The 25,393-nt window shown below is 36.1% G+C and overlaps 2 protein-coding genes across 2 annotated transcripts; both read left to right on the top strand.

Moving 5' to 3' along the window:
- The first annotated feature begins 728 nt into the window (after nucleotides 1–728).
- LOC110683590 (NAC domain-containing protein 89-like) lies at nucleotides 729–4,107 on the top strand. Its single transcript, XM_021859990.1, has 4 exons — nucleotides 729–1,657; nucleotides 2,359–2,612; nucleotides 2,778–3,086; nucleotides 3,475–4,107. Exons 1-4 carry the CDS (start codon nucleotides 1,456–1,458, stop codon nucleotides 3,907–3,909), a joined length of 1,200 nt encoding a protein of 399 aa, XP_021715682.1. The 5' UTR covers nucleotides 729–1,455; the 3' UTR covers nucleotides 3,910–4,107.
- A 3,908-nt stretch (nucleotides 4,108–8,015) lies between these two features.
- On the top strand, nucleotides 8,016–25,367 carry LOC110683593. The gene is made up of 3 exons (XM_021859992.1): nucleotides 8,016–8,231; nucleotides 8,326–8,501; nucleotides 24,977–25,367. The coding sequence occupies exons 2-3, from the start codon at nucleotides 8,343–8,345 to the stop codon at nucleotides 25,142–25,144; spliced, it is 327 nt and encodes a 108-aa protein (XP_021715684.1). The 5' UTR covers nucleotides 8,016–8,231; nucleotides 8,326–8,342; the 3' UTR covers nucleotides 25,145–25,367.
- The last annotated feature ends 26 nt before the right edge of the window (nucleotides 25,368–25,393 follow it).

The raw sequence follows: 25,393 nt of genomic DNA, 5'->3' as shown, positions 1-25,393 counted from the left end.
AAAAATGGAGTAAGTATTTAAAAATGGAGTAAATAAGAGTGGTAAAAGAGTTTGAACAAATGTTAGATAAGGGCAAGGGAGATGGTTGTGGAGAAGCTGGCACGTAGATAGACCCATGGAGAGAAGAATTGAAAAAGGAAAGGAAAAAAAAAAAAGGCATGCATGCATTATCCAATTATGAAAGCAGCAAGTGTACTTTTAGACTGTGAGTTGAGACTCGCACACAATGCACTGATTGTGCTTTCGATCATCAAACTCAGAAAGTAGTCAGAAGTAAATGATCGATCAATGACCTCAATAGGGATCGGATTAGGTGATTTGAGCTGAATATATTTATTAATTAGTTATATACTGCGTATTACTCCCTCGTTTTTAAATACTTGCTCCACTTTTCTATTCCGACCGTTTTTAAATATTTGCTCTTTTCTTTTATGGAAAGTTTTTACAATAATTAATCTATTTCTCATACTTAGTGGACCCAACATAATACTCTCTCTCCTCTTATTCTTTCACTACTTTGCTTTTTATAATTTTTTATTTTCTCAACTATCCTACTAGCTCCATATATTATTACTTTCTCCAATTTCTTCTAAAACTCCGTGCATGGAGAAATGGAGCAAGTATTTAAAAACGACTCATTTAGGTTGATTTCGCAGGTATTAAGAAAGTTAAATAAAAAGAAGTAAAAGATAACTTTACATGGGGTTTGTAAAAAAGTAGAGAGAGAATATAATAAAAGTATATTGAGAAACAAAATTTTACATGGGGAAGCTAATTTTACACAAATATTATTGTAAATTGGTGGGATTTTAATGCAAATGAGTCATTTTTTTTTGAGACTAAAATTAGGTCAAATGGGTCGTTTTTTCGGAAACGTAGGAAGTATTTTTTTTTTTTTCCTTTTCAGACAAGGTGCACGGCGAACCCCCTCTCCTGAGGATGAGGTCGAACCCACATCACACGGGGAGTCCCTCCATCTCCTAGATCCTCATTTAATAGTATTTGTTTGAGAATCAATCAATCCATTCCTTTTTCCTTTTCTTAGCCCTGTCCTTTCCTTGGAGCTAAGCTTTGCTTTTAAAAAAAGAAATAGAAAAAAAAAAAAGAAATAAAAGAAAAGAAAAAAAGAATTGAAAAAAAAAAAAACATGCATATATAGCATAACAGGAAGCCAAGGTAAGGTATGTAAGGCGGTGATTTTGAAAGTTGAAACGGCAAGCTAGCTGCACAATATACAAGTATAGAATAATAAACAAATAATCCGCAAGAGATAATGATATACGGAGGAATGAATGGAGTTGTACAAGTTGAAATAGAAAGAAAGCTACTCCTAACTCCTTAACTTAATTGAATTGGTACATAAACATCTATCAGATATTCATCTTCAACAACCAACAACAGTATAAATTGTTTTTGAAATCCAAAGAAAGTATATATATATATATATATATTGTGATGGATGGTGTATCAGTATCTATATCAAAGGAGGCAGAGAGGTCCATCGCAGCTTCGTCAATGTTTCCGGGCTTCAGATTCAGTCCTATAGATGAAGAACTCATCTTGTATTATTTGACCAAGAAGTTGGATGGCTTTCACAAATGCGTTGAAGTCATCCCTGAAGTCGACATCTGCAAATTCGAGCCTTGGGACCTCCCTTGTATGTTTTCTTCTTCTTTTTTTCATTTTATTTTAATTATTATTTTATATACTTGTATTTGTGTATGTATGTATGTATGTATGTATGTATGTATGTATGTATGTTTCCAGCTTCTTTCATTTCCTGTCTTGTCCTCAAATGTGGGATTGAGCAGAGCAGAGGAGAGGGACAAGGCATGCCTTTCTATCTTTCATTTACAACTAACCAAGTAACGAATATCTATGATCTTCCCCTATATATTAAGTAATCAATTAATCAATATCTATCTTCCCATATTAATTACTCTTTTTGTGGGCGTTAATTGTATACATTAGAATTTAGAAGCCTACCTGTTACTACTTTCTACAAATACATTATTCCACGCCTCTAATTCCATTCTTATACTCGTGTACAGCTCAACACTAGATACTTAATTCCAAAGCAATCTTTAATTTATTGCTAGCTTTGAGTTTATTCTTTGTAAAACTAAAAACAAACGGAGGAAATATATATAATGTTGCTCAGCTTTTTGAATTGGCGACAATACTATGTTATATATATATAAAATGTTGCTCAGCTTTAGGTCCATTATTTGGCTGATTGTCAATCACTTGAATAAATAGCCGCATGTGTTTAATTGAAATTTATATTACATACTCTTGTACTTGTTTGGGAGACTTGATTGATCAGAGTGAGTATTGCTGTGTTGCATTACTTAACAGCCAAGGCTATTATCAAGTCTGATCAGGAGTGGTTTTTCTTCTCACCTCGTGGTAAAAAGTATCCAAATGGTTCACAAAGTAAGAGGGCAACCGAGATTGGCTACTGGAAAGCTACCGGGAAAGAGCGTGCTGTCAAATCTGGTTCCAATGTCATTGGTACTAAACGGACTTTGGTATTCCACATAGGCCGTGCACCTAAAGGAGAGAGAACTGAGTGGATAATGCACGAGTACTGTATGTCTGGAAAGGCTCAGGTAATTACCACTTGTATTATACAATTGTATGTATGTTGCAGTTAGATGAAATATTAGCTTTATTTCTTTCAAGTTCAACTATTAATATAGCAGAACTCCTACCGTACTGCAGTAGAAGATGTGCATTTTTATATGATGTATATATATACTTTGATCTGTGTATAGGATGCACTGGTTGTGTGCCGCCTTAGGAGGAAGTGTGACTATCATGCCATGAATAATGTTCCAGATGGAGAGATGAATCAATCCTCTAATCCATCTATGTTGATGGCTAGTAGAGGGACTTACTCAAATTGTGGTATGGGGCTCATTGATAATAATACACCTGGCAGGGACAAGCAGACAGTTGAATGTTCTTTCAAGAAGTCCAGCAGCAGTCATGATTCTCATTCTGTAGAGCAGATAAATTCTGCATCTCAGTCGAATTGGAAGAACAAAGATTATGCATTTCAGCCAGAATCTACAAGTATTAATGTGAGTGTATGCACTTCACTCATTTATGTACATTCTAGTATTTCAAGTCATATTAATTAGATTAATTGCATCATTTTGTCAGGGCACATTTTCATTAGTCAGTCTAGACCTCTTCCTGTAGGAACAAGTTCAGCTTTGTAGAAAACCAATAAATATCCATAACTTGATTTTTGTTTGGATAGTCAACTTAGACATTTTGGAGTACATTGGAAAGAGCAGTAATCAGACTTTAATATTGGAAGAATGATTTATGTGGTACTACTGCTATGGTTAGTTCCTGAAGATTAAAATGAATACTACAACTCTACAAGTATGACAAATTTTCTTTTTTTTTCTCCTTTTTAATATGATCAAGCTTTCTGAAGCATGTGTGTTGAATGAATGGCAGCATGTTGGAAACGAAGATGACTTATTTGCTGAGATATTGAACGATAGTATCATTCAATTGGACGAATGTCTTCACCCTTCAACATTTGGTGCTCAACCTATGTTAGCCAATAATGGAACTGTGCCTGTTGTGCCACGCATATTTAATAATCCTTCACATAACCATGTTGTTCAACGAGTAAGCCCTGCTCAAGGAACGGCAAACAGAAGAATAAGGCTACGAAAACTAAGGAGACTTGGCCCTCGTAAAGAAGAGTTGGAGGAAGGTTCAGGTGAAAATATGGTTAACTCCAAGTCCAGACGATTTTTCAAGAAGGTTCCCGAGGGATGGATGAGAATATCCAAAAATTGTTCTCGTTTATATGTACTAGTCATTACTATGGCATTGCTCATTTTGATGATGGGTTATTCCACTGGTCCTGCATACTTTTACTGACAAAATTGGGGAAATTGTAGCTAGATACGATTCAATATGCTCACTTCTATAGTTGAGGATATCACGCCTACTTATCTAATGTTTTCGCTAGGATTCATGTCGTTAGCGAAGTGTTATATTGTACTTGTATAAATTATTGTTTCACATGATAATGAAAATTATGCATGACAATGGTTGAGAAAAACTTAAGTAGGCTAACTTTATTACCATTATTATATTATATTCGTTGGTAAATAATGCCCACAATTACTACATCTTATGCCCTTGCAAGATTGTAGTGGAAGGAAGAAGTTAGGTTATATACAAAGAGGGATGCCCAGTTGATCTTTATGATTTTTTCACCTTGTAAATCTTCGCTGCCAACTCAGCGGTCGTCACTAGGAAGCGTTGAGTCAGCAATCCAAGTAAGCCGTCGTTATGACTGTATGTTGAGTCATTTGGTGATAAAGATAACGCCGCAAGTTTGATAAGTTAACTCCGCAAGATCCATTCGTAAACGCCGTTGTTGTGTTTCTTCCTCGAGAAGCTTGATATTGAATTAATTACTTGCGTTGTTGGAAGGTTTGAAAGCCATGAATGATTTGTGTGTATGTACTCATCATTTCTTGGGCAAGAAGTTTGTGTTTTATGAATTATATAAAATAAAATATGTGGTCTAGCCATATTTTGGTTACGTGTTAGAAATAGGAAGTGTAAGATCAAGACCTTGATAGTGTAGAAGAGGTGTTTAATGATTCCAAAATTACCGCTCAAAAAGTTTGGAATGAATATCAAACCCTAAGTTTGTCGGCAGGGATGTTTCAAACGGAAAGACTAGCTGCAAGAAGTTTGATAGACCGTGGGAATAACGCCGTCTTACTCCAAGTCATTGAGTACGTGGAGGGAGTTCCAGGTCAAGTTGTGTAGATTGCTGTAAATTGACAAGCATAGCCTTCAATAATGAATGGGAAAAGACAGACGTACCCCTATATTAACATTTTACAGCAATCATAAAGATAAACAGGGAATTTCCCATATACAAATGCGTACGGAGTAACTTGAGAACAAAATTGTAGTGGAGATGGACCATATTGTGCAGCCCTAATCCTTACCCCTTCGACAATCAGCCACGAAATCGGCCACAAACGGCCAGGGTATTCAGCCCCATCATCGGCCATTTGTGGCCAATTTACGTGGTCGATTTCGGGGAGGGGGTTGTGATGTGGCCACTTTTGGTGCCTAATTTTGGTGGGGAAACGACCGTTTAGGCCTTTGATGGGTTTTCTGGTAGTAATGGCTAGGAAGGAATGTGTCGGTGGTGGTAGTGTGGTGAGCAGGGCATGCGTCGATGGTGGTGGAGGTGCGGCAGCTGCTGGGTTAGTTTTAGGATTTTTTTTTTTACATTTTTTTTATTTTCTCTATTTTTTTCAACCAATTACATATTGACACGTGTGCAAAAAAAACTAATTAAAAAATGTTTACCTAATTAATTAGTTGCAAGTCATTTGGGTGCAATAGAAATTAATACTCCCTAAAGTTGGGAGTGATAGATAATAATCCAAAGTACAACTACAAATTATTTTTGGCGGACGAGGTAAAGTTCAGATTAATGGGAGTAATTTTTCCTAATTTAATTGTTAAGAGGTGGTGAAATCTTATGTTTGTTTGCCTATATGCCCCTATTTAATATGAGGTTGAATGTCTCTAACTTTTTTATTAAGTGAATTAATGATTAAATTTTATAAACGGTGTTTGGACAAATGGAAAATTATGCCCTTTAAATATTTATTTACTTTTTTGCCCTTATTTATGTTACTCACTTCATCCCTTTATTAGATGTCTATTTTTAGCATTTATTACTCACATATTAAAGAGAAGTAGACATCTAATTAAGGGGAGGAGGGAATAATTGTTTTATATATATGAGGAGACATCTAACGAAGGGCAGTAGTTTCAGCAATAAGAGGCGCACTTGTGCCAATATTAAAAGACCAACTACAAATATGATTACCCAAGTGGTATCTGATAACTACACCTGCGGCACCTAAGGTACCACGTACAGACCCGTCCAAATTTATTTTAACACCACCATGATGAGGAGGAGACCAAGAAATCTGAGTGGTCCGATAATTAGCATAAGAAGTAGAAGGAACTAACTGATTATCCTTATAATCCAATCGCAACTTCCATTCATGAAAAAATTTTGGGCGCGGGATAAAATAGCCATAGAAGAAAAATTCGTGCTTTTAAAGACAATTGAGTTTCTAGTTTTCCAAATACTCCACATAGAAGTAATAATCTTAATCACAAAAAAAGAAAAATCCCCACGTAAATTCTGAAAAGTTGATAAAATTATTTTGAAGAGGAACATGACCTAGCCAATTAGTAGTAGGGTTAGCAGTCCAAAAACGTTTCATAAACAAACATGAGAGGAATAAATGATCCTGTGTTTCAACATGCAAATTACATAAAAGACATGTACTGGGAATGTCCAATTGACGATGAGCAAGATTTGCTCTAGTAGGAAGAGCGTTATGAAGAAGTTGTCAAATAAAAATATTCAATTTTGGAGAGATATCTAATTTCCATATCCAAGCAAATTCCCACTTAGTGTGGGAAGATATGTTATGGGCTAACCAAGTAGCAGATATTACAGTAAAATCACCATTGTTAGACAAACCCCAGCAAGGTTCATCTTGGATAGACGAGGAAGGAAGAGGGATACCTTGAATAATTTGGACTAAATTAATATAGGAACAAGAAGAGACAGGGTCGTAACATCCCACTCATTAGAGTCCGCAATAAAATGATCCACAGTGAGATCAAGATTATGGATATCTTAAATTTCTAAATTTAACATAGAAATAATATTTTCAGAAGAGCACCAATTATCCAACCAGAAAAGAAAACTAGCGCCATTACCAATTTTCCAACGAAGTCCTTTGAGAAGAAGAGTGCGGATTTGGAGAATCTTTCTCCAAATCCAAGAGTCCTTCAATTGAGGCTTATACTCAAAAAAGGTTTGTTTAGTTATGTTGCCAGTAAATGAAAAGGCTCCCCGGATATTAACCTCATCGTGCGTATTAGCCACGTTGTATAGTCAATAACATAAAGGCGTTGTTTGGTTCGATGTAAAAAGTAGAAATTTCCATGAAATCTCAATTCTTAAGAATTTCCAAAAATATATTTGGTTGGATGTAGGAATTTCTACTTCCTTTCTTATGGGAAGTTGCACTTACCTAGCGGGGACTAGGTAAATTAATTCCTCCATTTTGTGGGAGGTAGAGCTTCTTAGTGGGAGAGAGAAATTATAAAATAATTGTGAGTCAAGTATATTTGTGTTGCAACTAATATAAATCGGCCGAAAATGAAAAGTATTATAACTAATGCGAAACGGAGGGATACAACCAAGTAAGTTGCATTCATTCCTTTCTCTAAGAAATCAAACTTCCCATTTATTTGTTTGTCAACCAAATCAGGCCAAAGTAGTGTGATGTATGCCTGTATTGCCCGTATGTAGGGGTGTAAATGAGCTGATCCGAGCCGAGTACTACCTTGTTCATGTTCAAGTTCAATTAACTTAGGCGAATCCGAGCACGATCCCGAGCTTTCAAGCGAGCTCAAAAATTTGTTCAAACTCGACTCATTTAGTACACTATATGTTCGTGAACGGTTCGTGAATGACTCGTTTATTAAACGAGTTTATAAACAAGTGTTTCATATGCATGATTTTAGTAATAAACGAGCTTTGTACTTTAACATGTCAAAATATCAAAAAATAGCATAATAATTAAATCCTAATTATAAACCTAAGAATTAAATCTTAATTATTAAAAACTTAAGAATTAAATTAACAATTGTGAATAAATCTGTAATTCATGAATATAAATAAACGAGTAATTCGCACACATAAATATACGAGCTGTTCATGAGCTTATCTAAAAGAGTATATCTATGTTTGTGTTCAATCAAGCTCATTTATTAAACGAGCTTCAAAATTGGATTTATCAATTAAACGAACATAAACGAGCTTCAATCGAGCTTGAACCCGAGTAGTTTATTGATCGGCTTGGTTCATTTAGCCCCTACCCGTATAGTGTATAGTGTATACAAATGGAGAAATAAACACAAGCAGAGCAAAATTGGCCTTATCAGAACTCCGAAAGTAAAATAGAATTAGCCCCAAAAATAATACACATCTTCATCAGGAAAGAAAGAAAAGAAGGATCGATCGATCAGCAGCTCCAATTTGAGTGAATCAAAATTGATATTGAATTGGACGATTAGATGCTAGGCATTTCCATCTCCAATTCGTATTTATTCCTGCCTCTTCTCTTCTCTTGGTAAATTCATTTCTGTGTTGGAGTTTTTAGGGTTCTGTAATAATATTAGGATTAGGGTTTTTGAATTAATTTAGGGTTGTGCTGTTTGAAATAGGTGTTGAAAATTAAAGGATGTCGAGGCCAATGTTGCTGGTATTTTTGTTGCTGATACTTATAATTACTTCTCAGTTCGAGTGGAGGCAACAGCTTGTTAGCGATGTTGAGTCCAATCATACTTTATCTCTGAAACAGCACCGCATTTCCAAGCGAGAAGAAGCTGTAAAAGAGAAGGTGCTGCTTTCTTTCCTTTATTATCTGCTCCCATCTTTATTTCTGTGTTTATTACACCTTCAACTTCATTCTTCCATTACTTTGTTTTCTTTTAAATGTCCTGTCAATTAGCTAATTATTGAATTGCAACTTCTTCCTAACAATGTTGACCAATTAAATACTTAAAAAGAAAACCCATTATGGAATGAACTGCAATTGTACAAGCTTAACGAAATTTGCTATCGAATCAATTCAACTACCAAATCGTGCCGTGACTTAAGAATTACAACACGGGGATTGTTATATTGAAAAATGATAACTACAGAGGCATGTTATCAAAGGAATTGTGAGGTAGGTGACTGTGTAGGCAGGATTGTTGTGATTGAACTGCTGCAGGGAGGAGGGGCTGCAAGTATAATGGATTAAGAGGGGTGGGATTATTGGGTTAATATTGGGTGTCAGTGGTGGTTGCTACGGGTGTGGTGGTGGTTGGTTGGGTTATAACTTAAAAGGTGATGGGGACCTAATGGGAGGTGTTGGGTTGAGTGTTTTGGCGGTGATAATGGCCAAATAGAGGATACATAAGGGGTTTGGTCTTTTTTTAGACCCCGTTTGGTTTGAAGTAAAACATTTTCAGTGAAAAATTAGTTTTCATGGAAAATATATTTTCAAGGAAAACCACAATTGCAAATAAGTTTTCCTTTGTTTGGCTACTTACAAGAAAAGTTATAGAGAAATGAAATATGGCGGATCCAGAAATTTTTTATAGCCCGGGCCGAAGTTATAAATCATTTCAATAATAAAGCCATAAAGGGATATGAGTTTAAGAAATCCACACCAAAAAAAAAAAAGTGCAAACAAGGGGAATTAAACCCTTGACCTTCCAAAATTATGTAACAAGTAACTAACCAACTAAGCCAACTATAAAACTTGAATACTTATACACGATTTTTTATTTATATAGTATCAAAATCTGGGCATTGGGGGGGGGGGCAAGGCCTGGGTAGGCCCCCCCTTGGATCCGTCTATGGAAATGTAGGAGGGGAAATATGAGGATGGATGAGATAAAAGTTATAAGGGCGGTAAGGAGGAGGGTGGAAAATGTGGCTCCCTATGTTTTGTAAAGGAAAATGTTTTCCAACAATAAGGATGCAATTTTTCACCAACTAGAAACCACCATGGTTTGTCAAAGGCTGTTTAATAAAAAATTGAGATCAATGTAAGAACCTGTTATAAAGTGTTTTTTTTTTTTCTTTCTTTTTTATATAAATTTCCTATAATTTATTGTAAAGGTGAGACTGCATATAAGGAACTCAGGCTGTCATCAATGGTTACAAGCACATATGAAGTAAGGTAAAGTGAGAGAGAGGTTATTAGTAGAAAATCAAACACACCATCAATGTCTATGGTCTCTTCCAGAATTTAACTACTTGTTTCCTAGTGCTCCACCTTTTCTTATTATGTGTAATATGTTCTAGATGCTTCCTTTTAACCTCAACCGAGTTTTTCTTACCTGTTTTCTCATATGTACTTTAGAGATTTTTTTTCCCTTGCATCTCCTCTACATGGTGTTTGTGTTGTTTGTTATCATTCTCGTTGTGAACAACCTCATTCTTAATTTTAGCTCGTAATATAGATTGGTTGCTTATATTTTGAATCACCTTCATTTCCACCAACATTAGCTTATGTGTTAGACTTGCTTAATTGTCGAATGACAACTGTTCTTATAGCCATTGAAGAATCTGCAATTAAGTTTGAGTTAGGTGCTTTTATTACCACAAAACTAATTTGTTTTATACTCCCTATGTTCTTTTTTATTCTACTCACTTTCCATCTTAATTTGTTCTTTTTAATCCTACTCACTTTGCTTTATTTTATTTTAGAAATACCCCCTTTACTATTTTACCTTTTACCCCATAATAATTATGCATTTCCATGCAGTCATGCACACTATTCACCTTTATTCTGCATTCACCCGCCTTTTTAAGGTTTCTTTTTCTTTTTACTTCATCCTCCTTTGTCTTACAGTCATTCACTTTTTCAATATTCACTTAAATCTTATTACTCAATAAAACATAAATAACCAATATATAAAAAAGCAAGAGGGGTTCTGTTGTGGCTCAGTGTGCCTCTTTGAAGTGAGGCATTTTATGAATAACTAAATCTTTTTTTGCTGAAGCTGCTTCAGAAGCGCCTCTTGTGCTTTTGGTGCGCCTCATGAACCTAACCACAAATGCCTCGCCTAGACCAAGTTAAGCGCTTACCCCCTAGCGCCACAGGCACGCTTTTTCAAACACTGAAATAACACAGAATATAACTGGGAAAGTACTTATTACTTTGGACAATTGTCACTTAATATTTAAAAAAACTGTCTTTGAGGTAAAGTATCTGCTAATTTTGATTTTCATGTCATAGGTATTCCTATCTTCCTTTACTCACATTCTAAGTATTCTGTTTTTATTTTATTTAGCTATATATTGGCCCTGTTTGATAGATAGAGGTTTGATCCAAGATTTTAGTGCACTAAATTTGATGGTTATGAGCAAATCTGAATAATGGGTTCATCCAAAACCACACATTGTTAAAATGGTGCATTAGTAATGTATATTAGACTGAGATTTTAGTCTGAAATGACCAATGTCTGTAAACTTATACAAATAGTTCTCTCTCTCTCTCGCATCAAAGAAGCTTTCATGGGCAATTGGTTTTTTTTTTTTAATCTATCGGTCTATGTCTATCCCTATCTATTCCTCCTCAAATTTCTTCAAGATTAATACGTTAGACAAACTCCTTTAGTAAATAGTGAATTGGACCAGATGCAAATGATGTCGATAAAGATAGAGAATGTATATATTAAGATATTAAAATGAAAAAAAAAATAACCGGTCCATCCCGGTCCGGAATAAACAGGTTTGCACTGGAACCCGGACCGGTCGATTACGGTCCGGTCCCGATCCCCAAAAAAATTCGATACTGGATTTCGGTCCATTCCGTCCGGTCCGGTTTTGGACCGGTGCACAACCAGTCTGATGGTAGTAGATGGTAGTAGATTGATGAATCCTTTATAGCTCTTAATTGGTGAGATATTTCGGTTTGATTATGTGTTTGAGAATATGGAGAATCTCTTTTTTACTAAACAAATCGGGATGGGAAGAAGGATGATGTGGTGCTTGGAAGAAGGAAATATGTGGCATCCTTGAAGTAGGGAGATAAACTTTTTGGCATGTATGGTGGGGGTGCTTATATATACAAGATTATGTTTATTTTATGATTTTATAAAATCTAATAATCTTACATCAACTAAAAATAAAAACAAATTAAAGTCCTAAATAGGACAATTTCTTTATCATAAATTGCAAGCTTCGCTTTTTTAATCATGGAATCCCACATCTCATGATCTCATACATCAATTTAAGTTATGGCTTATTGATGTCACAAGATATAATCATCTCATATATATTGTAACTTACTTTTTTTCCCATTAATTATCATGCACAATCATCTCTTTCACAAAGTTTGCTTTCCTCATATCGTGTTCTTTATAAGAAGACCATTCATCACTTATTAGTTATTACTGTGGTTTACAAGTGTCGTTTGATTAGTTTAAATCTTCTAAGAATAATGACGATGGAGGTAAAATGAGTATCGGATGTGAAAACCAATTTAAGAGGAGGGAACCTCTCCGAACCGCATGACTAGGTTTCACTGATACGGATACGGGGACAAAAACGGGTACAGGTACGGGGACGGGATACGACAATTTTTTTTTCAAAAAACGGGTACGGCTCGGATACGACAAAAAAAAAATCAGCAAAATATAAATCCATTAAAAAAAAAATCCATACAACACAACTTAGAAGAAATACTACCGAATTTAATGTCTTAAACTGTTAAAAATATAAATAAAAGAGCTAAATTCAATCTTCAGCGATCAAATTTCTTTCCACATCCGGCTCATCAAGAGAGAGCTCCGCAAACTCTAGAAATCCTATGCCCGTCATGGAATCAAATTTATCTCCACCAACATCCCACATCTTTGTATTCTCTACCTCATATTGTGCACTATTCCTTGATATAAGACGAAGATTGTAGTGAATGTAAACCAAATCTCGTGCACGACTAGGATTTAATTTGATCCTTCTAAGTGAGTGAATGAAGTTGTATGTACTCCAATTACGCTCAAAACAAGAAGAGGAAGTGGGCTGTCGAAGTAACTTAAAAGCTAAAGTTTGAAGGAGAGGAGTTTTTGCACCAAAATTTGCCCACCAACTCTTAGGTTCCATAGTGGCCATCTTTGACATGATGGTTAGATCCTAAAAAGGCCCACTTTTCATAGAAAATAGTGCTTATTCATCAATTGCTTTGCTTATATCATCAGCGAGAGGAAATAACCTACGAAAGCACCTCATTCTTTCACGAGATATTTCACCATCCCTATGAGGAGCAACTCTAGAAGAGTCCTTAACTAGCCATTCATCGCTGTAAAATCTTCAACAAAAAAAAAGAAAAAGAAAAGGAAGTTATAGGAAATATTTACATCACAAAAAATTAATAGTTACTTAAATAGTTAAGTGTAAGAACATATACCTTGGATTCAAAGAGTGGGCTAGACAGTGTAGAGGAGTGTAGTGTTGCTCTTTGTCCACCGAGCAATTAAGATTTTATATACCACATCAAAAAACTTACTAGTGCCCGTAAGTGGTAATTCCTCATACTTGAAAATTGCAATCTTCACCTTCTCAATCATAGAATCCCACATCTCATATACTAAGTGGAGACATGGTTTATCGGTGTTACAATATCTAATCATGTCATAGATAGGATTTGTGAAATCAATGACATAATCTATCGTATCCCACCACATATCCAACAAAATTACTTCAACTTAGCTGCCTTCCTCGGGTCATCTTCTTTGTAAGAAGACCAATCATCACTTATGACCATTGCTTGAAGACCTCGTCTGAGGAGTTTTAATCTTTTAAACATCACAACCCAAGAGGCAAAGCGAGTTTCGCTTTAATACCAAAAGCACTAATAATAGATTAATAGGGTTTTTTTTTTTTTTTTTTTTTTTTTTTTTTTAATGAGGAATATTTTTTGCCAATTGAAATTCATAAGGCAAGAAACATCTTTAGTCTTATCTCATTCATCTATTTGTTTTTAAAACACCTCTTCTATTCTTTCCAATTCAAGTTTATCATCAGAAGTTGCTTTCTTTGAAGTTGTTATTTCTTGGTTTTTTTTTAAAAAAAAAATAAAATTCAAGTGATTTCAAATTATTCTCGAATTGCTAAATTTAATTACTAAAACTACATTGATAGCTCTAAGTCCCTCTTATAACCACTTGTTTGTCTTAATGTCACAAATCTCCACAATGTAGTAGAATTACCACCACTTTGCATTGAAGACACATTAACCGACCCACCATTGTGCTACTAACAACGTTGCTGCTTTATTGTTGAGACTGAGAGGCCATAATTATATTAATAAACTGCATAACTTGGAAATCAATGGGGACAAATAACTTTCAAAAACTGATAGTCAATACTCACAAAGTAAGACACAAATTGAATATATTGTAACAAACTATCACAAAAACGTGTATTCAAAGTAGGACTCAAATCAAGTAATTAGAGCTGTCAAAAGTTGACCCGACCCAAAATACCGACTCAAACCCGAATATTAACCGACCCATGTGAACCCGAAAAAATGGTGACCCAAACCCGACCTGAAACCAACCCTAGACCTTTGTTGACCCAAGTATGTGGGACTGAACCCGAACATGAACTGACCTAGAGATGACCCGACCCGAATGTAACCCGTAAATCATTGACCTGAATCGAACCTGACTTGAACCGAAATTGACCCAAACCCGTTTTAATTCGTCAAAATCCGAATTTAACCGAACTAGTTACTAACCTAACCTGAATTCAACCTGACTTGTTCCTAACCCAACCTGATAGAAACCCAACCCGAAATCAACCCGACTTGTAATTGACCTGACCCAAATTCAACTCGACTTGTTATTGACCCGACTCGAATTTTACAAGACCTATTACTAACCCGACCCAAAGATTCAACCCGATCTGTTACTAACATGACTTGAAATCAACACGAATTGTTATTGACTCAACCCGATATTTCCCGACTCGATTTCAAATCACCTTAAATGCAATTTAGACCACCTTATTATTGTTGATCAAAGCATTTTGTGTAGGGAAATCACGTCGGTCCACGCCAACAAAAGAAAGGAGCATCTTCTTCCGATTTAAGAGTTAAATATAGTATGTATTTGTTGTATGGTCAAAGGAGATAATTACCTTTCTAAATTATAGACTATAGTTCCCTAATATATTGCCATATATATTATAATAAAAGGAAATAATTAGCTTGATAAAAATGATAATTATCTATTTATAATTAGTTGAACGAATATGACCTCACTTGGAAATAACCCGACCTAATTGTAACCTGCAAAATATTGACTTGAACATAACCTGACTTGAATCCGAGAATGACCCAACTTGGAAATGACCTAACCTGATTATAACTCGCAAATTATTGACTTGAATTGAACACGACTTAAACTCAAGAATGACCCGACTTGAAAATGACCCGACCTGATTATAAACCACAAATTATTGACTTGAATCAAACCCGACTCGAACCCGAGAATTACCCTAACTCGTTTTAACCCGTGAAAACCCGAATTAAACCCGACCTATTGTTTACCTGACCCGAATGTAACCCCACCTGTTGCTAACCCAACCTAAACCCGACCTTAACCCGATAAGAAACATGACCCAACGTGACACGACTCACGCATGACCCAACCCAAACCCGACCCGCATTGCTTATGGAATTAATCCGAATTGACCCGACCCGAGTTGACCTGACCCACTCTTACTGACCCAAACCCAACCCGTTTAATCGAATTGACAGCCCTAACCGAAATCTCCAAATTTTTTGAAAAAGCGTGGATATTAGCCTTCAATTTTGGAATTTTTTAACTTGTTCATACCCGGAAATAAAAATTGCCGAAATGTTTACCATGGACCCTAATACCAATCCAATTTGCCTTTAAACGACTAATTTACCGGTTTACAACTTGCACCGATTTCATTAATTACGCCTACCATGAACATTTATGACAACATATAATGATCATATATAGTTCCAAACGGCATTATATGACCCCGAGATGTATCCCTTAAAATCTTAATACTTTTCGACACCGCACCTCGAACATACGAAATTTCTCAAAATTTTAGAATTTTTTTTGACTTTTTTTCACCCGGTTATAAATATTGTCGAAATGTTTACTAAGGTCCCTAATAACCTCCTGGAGTCCAATTGGGTGGGTTTAACCATCAAATTTGCCTTTAAACGACCAAGTTACCAGTTTACAACTTGCACCGATTTCATTAATTCAAGCCTACCACGAACATTTATGACAACAAATAATGATCATATATGGTTGCAAACGACATTATATGACCTTGAGATGTATTTCCTAGATATTAAAGACTTTTCGACAAAAGACTCCAAAAGTTCTCAAAAAGCGTGGATAAGCCTTCAATTTATGACTTTTTGGCCTTTTGTAAGCCCGAAAAAAAAATTGCCGAAATGTTTACCATGGTCACTAATACCCTCTAGGAGTCTAATTCGGTGGGTGGAATCATCCAATTTGCTTTTAAACGACGAATTTACCAGTTTACAACTTGCGCTGATTTCATTAAATCAAGTCTACCACAAACATTTATGACAACAAATAATGATCATATATGGTTCCAAACAGGATTATATGACCCGGAGATGTATCCCTTATAATCTAAATGCTTTTCGACAACGGACCCTAAAACCTCCTAAATTTCTCAAAAAGCGTGGATATTAATTAGCCTTCAATTTTGGAATTTTTTTTCTTTTTTTCCCGGAAATAAAAATTGCCGAAATGTTTAACATGGTCTCTAATACACTCTGGGAGTCCAATTGGGTGGGTGGAAGTGTGGAACCATCCTATTTGTCTTGAAACGACCAATATACTGGTTTACAACTTGCGTCGATTTCATTAACTCATGTCTACCACAAATGTTTATGACAACATATAATGATCATAAATGGTTCCAAACAACCTATTATGACCCCAAGATGTATCACCTATAATCTAAGGGTTTTGACACCGGCCCCTGAACCTAAAAATTTCTTTAAAAGCATGGATATTAGCCTTCAATTTGAGATTTTTTTGACTTTTTTTCGTCCGGAAATAAGAATTGCCGAAATATTTACCATGGTCTCTAATACCCTCCGGGAGTCCAATTGGGTGGGTGGAATCATCCAATTTGCCTTTAAACGGCCAATTTACTGGTTTACAACTATTACCGATTTCATTAAATCAAGCCTACCACGAACATTTATGTCAACAAATAATGATAATAAATGGTTCCAAATGCCATGATTTGACCCCGAGATGTATCTCCTAGAATTTCAAGACTTTTTGACACCGGGCCCGAAACCTTTATAATTTTTAAAAAAGCATGGATATTAGCTTCAATTTTGGAATTTTTTGACTTTTTTTTTCGCTCGCAAATAAAAATTGCTGAAATGTTCACCTTGATCCCTATTACCCCAAGGGAGTCCAATTGGGTGGGTGGAACTATCGAATTTGCCTTTAAACGACCAATTTACCGGTTTACAACTTACACCGATTTCATTTACTCAAGCCTACCACAAACATTTATCACAACAAATAATGATCATATATGGGTCCAAAAGACATTATATGACTACGAGATGTATTCCCTAGAATTTTGAGACTTTTAGACACAGGGGCCAAGAAGACTCCAAAATTTCTCAAAAAAACGTTGATATTAGCCTCCAATTTTTGAATTTTGTGACTTTTTTTCGCCCTGAAATAAAAATTGTCGAAATATTTGCTATGGTCCCGAATAACCTCTAGCAGTCCAACTGGGTACATGGAACCAACTAATTTGCTTTTAAACGACCAATTTACCGATTAACAACTTGCACCGATTTCATTAATTCAAATCTACCACGAACATTTATGACAACATATGATGATTATATATGGTTCCAAACGGGCATTATATGACCTCAAGATGTATTCTCTAAAATCTCAAAGGCTTTTCGTCAAACCTCTAAAATTTCTCAAAAAGAGTGGTAATTAGACTTCAATTTTGGATTTTTTTTTTTACTTTTTTTCACATGGAAATTAAAATTGCTGAAATGTTTACCATGGACCCTAATATCTTCGGGAGTCTAATTGGGTGGGTGGAACTATCCAATTTGCCTTTAAACGACCAATTTACCGGTTTACAACTTGCACCGTTTTCATTAACTCAAGCCTACCACGAATATTTATGACAATATATAATGACATATATGGTTCTATACGGCTTTATATGACCCCGAGATGTATCCTTAAAAATCTCTATACTTTTTGAGACCGGGTCCTAAAACATTCGGAATTTCTCGAAAAACGTGGATATTAGCCTTTAATTTTGAATTTTTTAACTTTTTTTCGCTCGAAAATAAAAATTGTTGAAATGTTTACCATGGTCTCTAATACCCTCCGGGAGTCCAATTGGATGGGTGGTACTATCCAATTTACCTTTAAACAGCCAATTTATCGGTTTACAACTTGCACCGATTTCATTAACTCAAGCCTACCACGAATATTTATGACAACATGTAATGATCATTTTGGGTTCCAAACAATATTATATGACCCCGAGATTTATTCCCTAGAATTTCAAGACTTTTTGACACCGAGCTCTGAAACCTTTAAAATTTTGCAAAAGGCATGGATTAGTCTTCAATTTTGGAATTTTTTTTTGACTTTTTTCACCTGGATTTTAAAAATTGCTGAAATGTTTACCGTGTTCTCTAATACCTACTAGGAGTCTAATTGAGTGGGTGAAAATATCCAATTTGCCTTTAAACGACCAATTTACCAGTTTATAACTTAATTGATTTTATTAACTCAAGCCTACCACGAATATTTATGACAACATTAAGTGATCATATATGGTTCAAAACGACATTATATAACCCGAGATGTATCCCCTAAAATATCAAGACTTTTGGACACTAGGCCCCGAAACCTTCTTAATTTCTCAAAAAAAACGTGGATATTAGCCTTCAATTTTTTATTTTTTTTATTTTTTTTCGCCCGTAAATAAAAATTGGCAAAATGTTAATCATCATCCGTAAAACCCTCTAGGATTCCAATTGGGAGGGTGGAACCATCCAACTTGCCATTAAACGGACAATTTGCCGTTTTCCAACTTGCACTGATTTCACTAACTCAAGCCTACCACGAACATTTATGACTACAAATAATGATAATATATGGTTCCAAACGACATTATATGACCCCGAGATGTATTCCTTAAAATCATAAGGTTTTTCAACACCAAGCCCCGAAACCTCCAAAATTTCCCAAAAAGCTTGGATATGATTTCATTAAATCAAGTCTACCACAAACATTTATGACAACATATAATGATCATAAAAGGTTCCAAACGACATTATATGACCCCGAGATGTATCCCCTAAAATTTCAACACTTTTCGACATCGGGCACTGAATCCTTTAAAATTTCTCAAAAGTCGTTGATATAAGCCTTCAATTTTTTTAATTTTACCTTTATTTCGCCCAGAATTGAAAATTGCCGAAATGTTTACAATGATCCCTAATACCACCCGGGAGTCCCATTGGGTGGGTAGAACCATCCAATTTGCATTCAAACGACTAAACTACCGGTTTACATCGATTTCATTAATTCAAGCCTACCACGAACATTTATGACAACAAATAATGATCTTATATGGTTCCAAACGGCATTATATGAACTCGAGATGTATCCCCTAGAATTTAAAAACTTTTTGACACTGGGCCCCAAAACCTCCAAAATTTCTTAAAAAGCGTGGATATTAGTTTTCAATTTTGGAATTTTTTTTTACTTTTTTCTCCGAGAAATAAAATTTGCATATAAACGGCCAATTTACCAGCTGACAACTTGCACGGATTTCATTAACTCAAGCATATTACGAACATTTAAGACAACATGTAATGATCATATATGGTTCCAAACGACATTACATGACCCCGAGATATATCCCCTATAATTTCAAGACTTTTCGACACCGGGCGCCGAATCTTCCAAAATTTCTCAAAAGCGTAGATATTAGCCTTCAATTTTGAAAAATTTGACTTTTTTTCTCCTGGAAATAAAAATTGCGGAAATGTTTCCCATGATCCCTAATATTGTCCGGGAGTCCTATTGGGTGGGTGGAACCATCCAATTTTCCTTTAAATGATTAATTTACCGGATTACAACTTGCACCGATTTTATTAAATCATGCCTACCACGAACATTTATGACAACAAATAATGATCATAAATGGTTCCAAACAGCATTATATGACCCCAAGATGTATTCTCTAGAATTTCAAGACTTTTCGACACCGGGCCCCGAATCCTCAAATATTTCTCAAAAAAGCGTGGATATTAGCCTTCTATTTTGAAATTTTGACACTTTTTTCGTCCGAAAATAAAAATTGCCGAAATGTTTCCCATGATCCCTAATAACGTTCGAAAGTACGATTGGGTGGGTAGAACCATCTAATTTACCCTTAAACGACCAATTTACCGGTATACAACTTGCACTGAATTCATTTACTCAAGCCTACCACGAAAATTTTTAACAATAAATAATGATCGTATATGTAGGGATGTCAATGGGGCGGGTCGGGGCGGATGTTGGCCTTACCATCCCCATCCCGAACTATAATTTTCATTCCCATCCCCGCCCCAGCGGGTCCAAAATTCATCTCCATCCCTGCCCTAGCGGATCCAAAATTCATCTCCATCCCCGCCCCAGCGGGTACAATTCCAAAACCATCCCCGCCCCACCCCCCATTTGGATATCCATCCCCACTTAATCCCCACCTAAGACCCGCCTAATCCCCACTTAAACCCCACCTCCCAATACACAATCCAACATGTTTAATATAAATTATAACAAATAAAATGATTATTAATATTACACATTTTTTTAGTTATAAAATTAGTGCATTACAAATTATTATATCTACTATTTTATTTTACATAATTTTTTTATAAAAAATAGTATTAAAGTATATAATTTTGTTTTATAAAATATGTAGATGTGGGTGAGGTGGGGATGAGACGGGTACGAAGTGGGGCGAGTGGAGCGGGGCGAGTATGGGGCGAGTTCAATGTAAAATCCACCCCCGCCCCATCACCCATGGCGGGTATGATTTTTATCCCCATCCCTGCCCCACCACCCACCAAACCAAGACCCATCCCCGACCCATTGGGCAGGGATGGGGCGGGTCTCCTACTTGACCCGCCTTACTGACATCTCTACGTATATGGTTCCAAACGGTATTATATGACCCTGAGATGTATCCTTTAGAATTTCAAGACTTTTCGATATCGGGTCCCGAAACCTTCAAAATTTCTCAAAAAGCGTGGATATTAGTCTTCAATTTTGAATTTTTTTACTTTTTTCGCTCGGAAATAAAAATTGCTGAAATGTTTACCATGGTCTCTAATATCTTTTGGGAGTCCAATTGGGTTGGTGGAACCATCCAATTTGCCTTTAAATGGCCAATTTACTTGATTATTATTTGCATGGATTTCATTAACTCAAGCATACTACGGACAAATATGACAACATATAATGATCATATATGGTTTCAAAAGGCATTATATGACCCCGAGATGTATCCCCTAAAATATTAAGACTTTTCTACACCGGTCCTGAAATCTCCAAAATTTCTCAAAAAGCGTAGTTATTAGGCTTCAATTTTAAAATCTTTTTGACATTTTTTTGCCCGGAAATAAAAATTGGCGAAATGTTTACCATGGTCCTTAATACCCTACGGGAGTCCAATTGGGTGTGTGGAACCATTCATTTTGCTGTTAAACGACCAATTTACCGGTTTACAACTTGCACCGATGTACCGGTTTACAACGACCAATTTAATTAACTTGCATCGAACCCGAATTGAAACGAAATTGACCCTAACCTGTTTTAACTCGTCAAAACCCGAATTTAACCCGACTTGTTACTAACCTGGCTGATTTCAACCCGACCCGAAATCAACCCGATTAGTTATTGAACTGACCCAAATTCAACCCAACTTGTCCTTGACATGACCCGAATTTTACTAGACCTATTCCTTACCCGTCCTAAAAATTCAACCAGATATGTTACTAACCTGACTCGAAGTTAACACGACTTGTTATTGACCCGACCTATATTCAACCCAAATTGTTCCTGACCGATTTCAAAAATCACCTTAAATGCAATTTAGACCACTTTATTATTGTTGATCAAAGTATTTTGTCTAGGGAGACCAAGTCGGTCTAGGCCATCAAAAGAAAGGAGCATCATTCTCAAATTTAAGAGTTAAATATAGTATATACTTGTTATATGGTCAAAGGAGATAATTATCTTCCTAAATTATAGACTATAGTTCTCTACTATATTGTCATATATATTATAGTCAAAGGAAATAATTAGCTTGATAAAAATGATAATTATCTATTTATAGTTAGTTGAACCCGAATATGGCCTGACTTGGAAATGACCCGATCTGATTGTAACGAGCAAATTATTGACTTGAACATAACCCAACTTGATACCGAGAATGACCCGACTTAGAAATGACCTAACCTGATTATAACCCGCAAATTATTGACTTGAACCCGACTTAAACCCGGGAATGACCCGACCTGATTATAATCCGCAAATTATCAACTTGAACCGAACCCGACTCAAATCCGAGAATGACCCTACGTGTTCTAACCCGCAAATTATTGACTTGAACCGAACTCGAATCGAACTCGAGAATTACCCTAACCCGTTTTAACCCGTGAAAACCCGAATGTAACATGACATGTTATTAACCCGACCTAAACCCAACCCAAACCCGATAAGAAGTATGACCCGATGTGACTCGACTCAAGCATGACCCAACCCAAACTCGAACCGCATAGGTTATGGAATTAATCTGAATTGACCCGACCCGACCCGAGTTGACCCGACCCACTCTTACCCGACCCAAAGCCGACCCGTTTACCGGAATTGACAGCTCTACAAGTAATCAACCATCATTGAAAACTCCTCTTCTAGTTTGCTTGTTTCAAGCAGATCCTAAAGGTAGACGAGAGGAATGAGGAAAAAAAATAAAGTGATTAATTAAGGAAAATAAAGTAACAGTAGACTAAAGGTAGACGGGAGGAAGGAGGAAGAAAAAAGGAAGGTGCAGGTCAGCAGGTGTAGGTCTGACAGCAAAAAGAAGGGTTTCCAAGTTTGTCTACAATAATGGTCATAAGAAATAGTTTTCAAGCAGATCCTTGAATACTCCTCTTCTAGCTTGCTTGTTTCTCCTGTGATTGATTTGACTTCATTAAGTAACTCAAATATGTGCATTAGGATTCTCCTTTGCTTCAACACTTTTTCTCGATAAGAGGAGATGGACAGAAAGGGAGGGGAACAAGATCCTTTGTTTGACAAAAGGTTGGGGTGAAGGAAGGGGAGCGATTAGCTTTATAGTAAACACCTTTCCTCCAAAATTTGAGAGATTTGAAGAGAAGATGGAGCTCTACCTTCCCCCTCCCCTCCTTTCCCTTATCTTGCTATCCAAACAAAGTGTAAGCACCTTCATAACACTATGAATCTGTGTTGCTCTCTCTCCTTGATTTCAGCCTCATCTTTCTTTCTTTCGTTTGTTCTCTATCTTCTTTGATGCATTTCTCTTGGTCAAGATCTTTGCGTCCTGTACTAAGTTAGCCTATATGTGCCCCCCCCCCCCCCCTCCTCCTAATCTCTGCAAATGTTTTTATTTGCCTCAGTTTTAGCCATACTATACTTTCCCTCTTTGGAGTTGCTGTTAGCTTTGACTTTGTATGCTTCTGTTTTACCTTTATATCTCTGGTGGCCTGGTCTGTTTATCTCACCATCATCTCTCCTCTGCTTGATTCTCCTATGGTTTCTGTAATTGCATCTATTTCTTGTTTTGCAAGTGACTCCCATATTTGGTCTGTTGCACCTTCGTGTCAGTTTTCATTCTATATTTCCTCAATCACAATCTTGGGATGAGATTGGGTCAAGATGTCCTTTTTCATATTCCATTATTTGGTCTTAGTGAAAACTTTTGGCAAATTTTCTCTTAACCTACCAATATTTTGACTTATATACCATGTTGAGTCAATGTAATTTCTCTAGGAATGTCATTGCAGTCTTAGCATGTGCACTTGTCACTTTGCTTGAGAAGAAAGTGATAAAACTTGCAGAATTTCTTGATGACTTGCTTCACGTTGAAGGAGAACTAAATGGAAGAACACATTTGACTTCTGTGTAAAATACGTGGTCATGCATTTAATGCCATCAAAAAATGTGTTTTTACCTGGAAATTGGGCACAGGAGTGAGGAGTCGGACATCTGTTTGCATTTGCAAAGTGATTTTAGGCCAGGATATGATGTGAAGTTGGATGATAGAGATTATTAGAAGATTGACAAGGATAGATTGGATATACTATTAGATCCTGTGATGTAATATGGTTCTCAGGGGATGATGGAAGTACAAAGTGACACATCCCAATATCGCATTAGGATTGGAAAGGTAATATCAGACGTGAAATTTGGTATTTGGATTGAGCAGCAAGGATGTAAAAAAAGGCCCTGGCTCTATCTGTGTATTCTAGCTGAGTCTCAAGATATGCTGTCTTATACCCTCTTTATGGCAATAGCCTTATAGAATATACTACTGGTATCTATTAGTTAAGATAGGAGGTTGGTTGTTGGCTAGGAAGGGAACATGTTCTTTGCAATGGAAAAACGCAAGGACACACCTCACTCAATGAAGGCAACTGACAGAACCAAGATAATATCACACCTCTTTCATGCTTTTGCTTTCACTGGTCTTCGCTGCTTTGTTTGGGTTTTTATCAAAAAGCCATCAGGGTTCCCTGTGTTTGGCTTCTTTACAGTTTGCACTAAGAGCACCATGTCTTCTTGACAATCAAACTTCTCAATTATGGAACAGGAGCAACTATTGTGAAATTTCCGAAAAATGAAAACCGTGCAACTATGGTGGAACTGAGGAAGTATTATGTTTATGAAGGGTACCTTCATAAACTGGATTTATTACTGTTTGGGCCTGGTTTTATAATTCTACTTCCCTGCTGATATAATGCTGCCTCATTTTAGTTGTCCCAATACTTTTGTCAACTTTTTTAGGGGGGTAATAGTTCAATATATTTATTACTGTACCATCTTTACCAGCTTTTTGAAACAATCTAGTGTTGCTATTTTGGGTAGTCTATGCAGGCTTTTCGTTTGCAAATTTTTGGGGCATTCGTGATGTTTGTGAGGCATATATTTGTTGAAGTTAGCTTTGTCTCAATTGAGCTACTTATCTTTTCATTAATACGCATCACAGATCATTTTATCTCAAGAGAAGAGCATTCAGAAACTCAATGAGCTTGTACGAACTCTGCGAGAACAATTATCAGAGTGCCGTAGTAGTAATGAAACTGTAAACAGCAGTTTAAACAATCTAACTGAAAGTATCATAGAGCTTGAACGACAGCAATTTTTGGAAGATTGAACAATATTCCATTAGATATTGTCATGGGAGGGTTTGTAAGTTTTTTTGCTCCCTTCATTAATGCCCCATGTTTGTCAATGTAATATGTTAAACACCGTATAGATAGCTATCTTATGCCAATGTTGCCATATTTGTGGTCAAATGTTATCATATAGTCAAGTAGTAACTACTGTATTGAAGAGAGCATTGTATCTTATATAGGCATGTCATTATGTTCTTAATATTTGTCTAATTGATATGAAACTCTTA

Source organism: Chenopodium quinoa, unplaced genomic scaffold (assembly GCF_001683475.1).
Source record: "Chenopodium quinoa cultivar QQ74 unplaced genomic scaffold, ASM168347v1, whole genome shotgun sequence".
Lineage (NCBI taxonomy): Eukaryota > Viridiplantae > Streptophyta > Magnoliopsida > Caryophyllales > Amaranthaceae > Chenopodium > Chenopodium quinoa.
The sequence above is the reverse complement of the archived record's forward strand: the minus strand, read 5'-3'. Positions and strand labels throughout refer to the sequence as shown.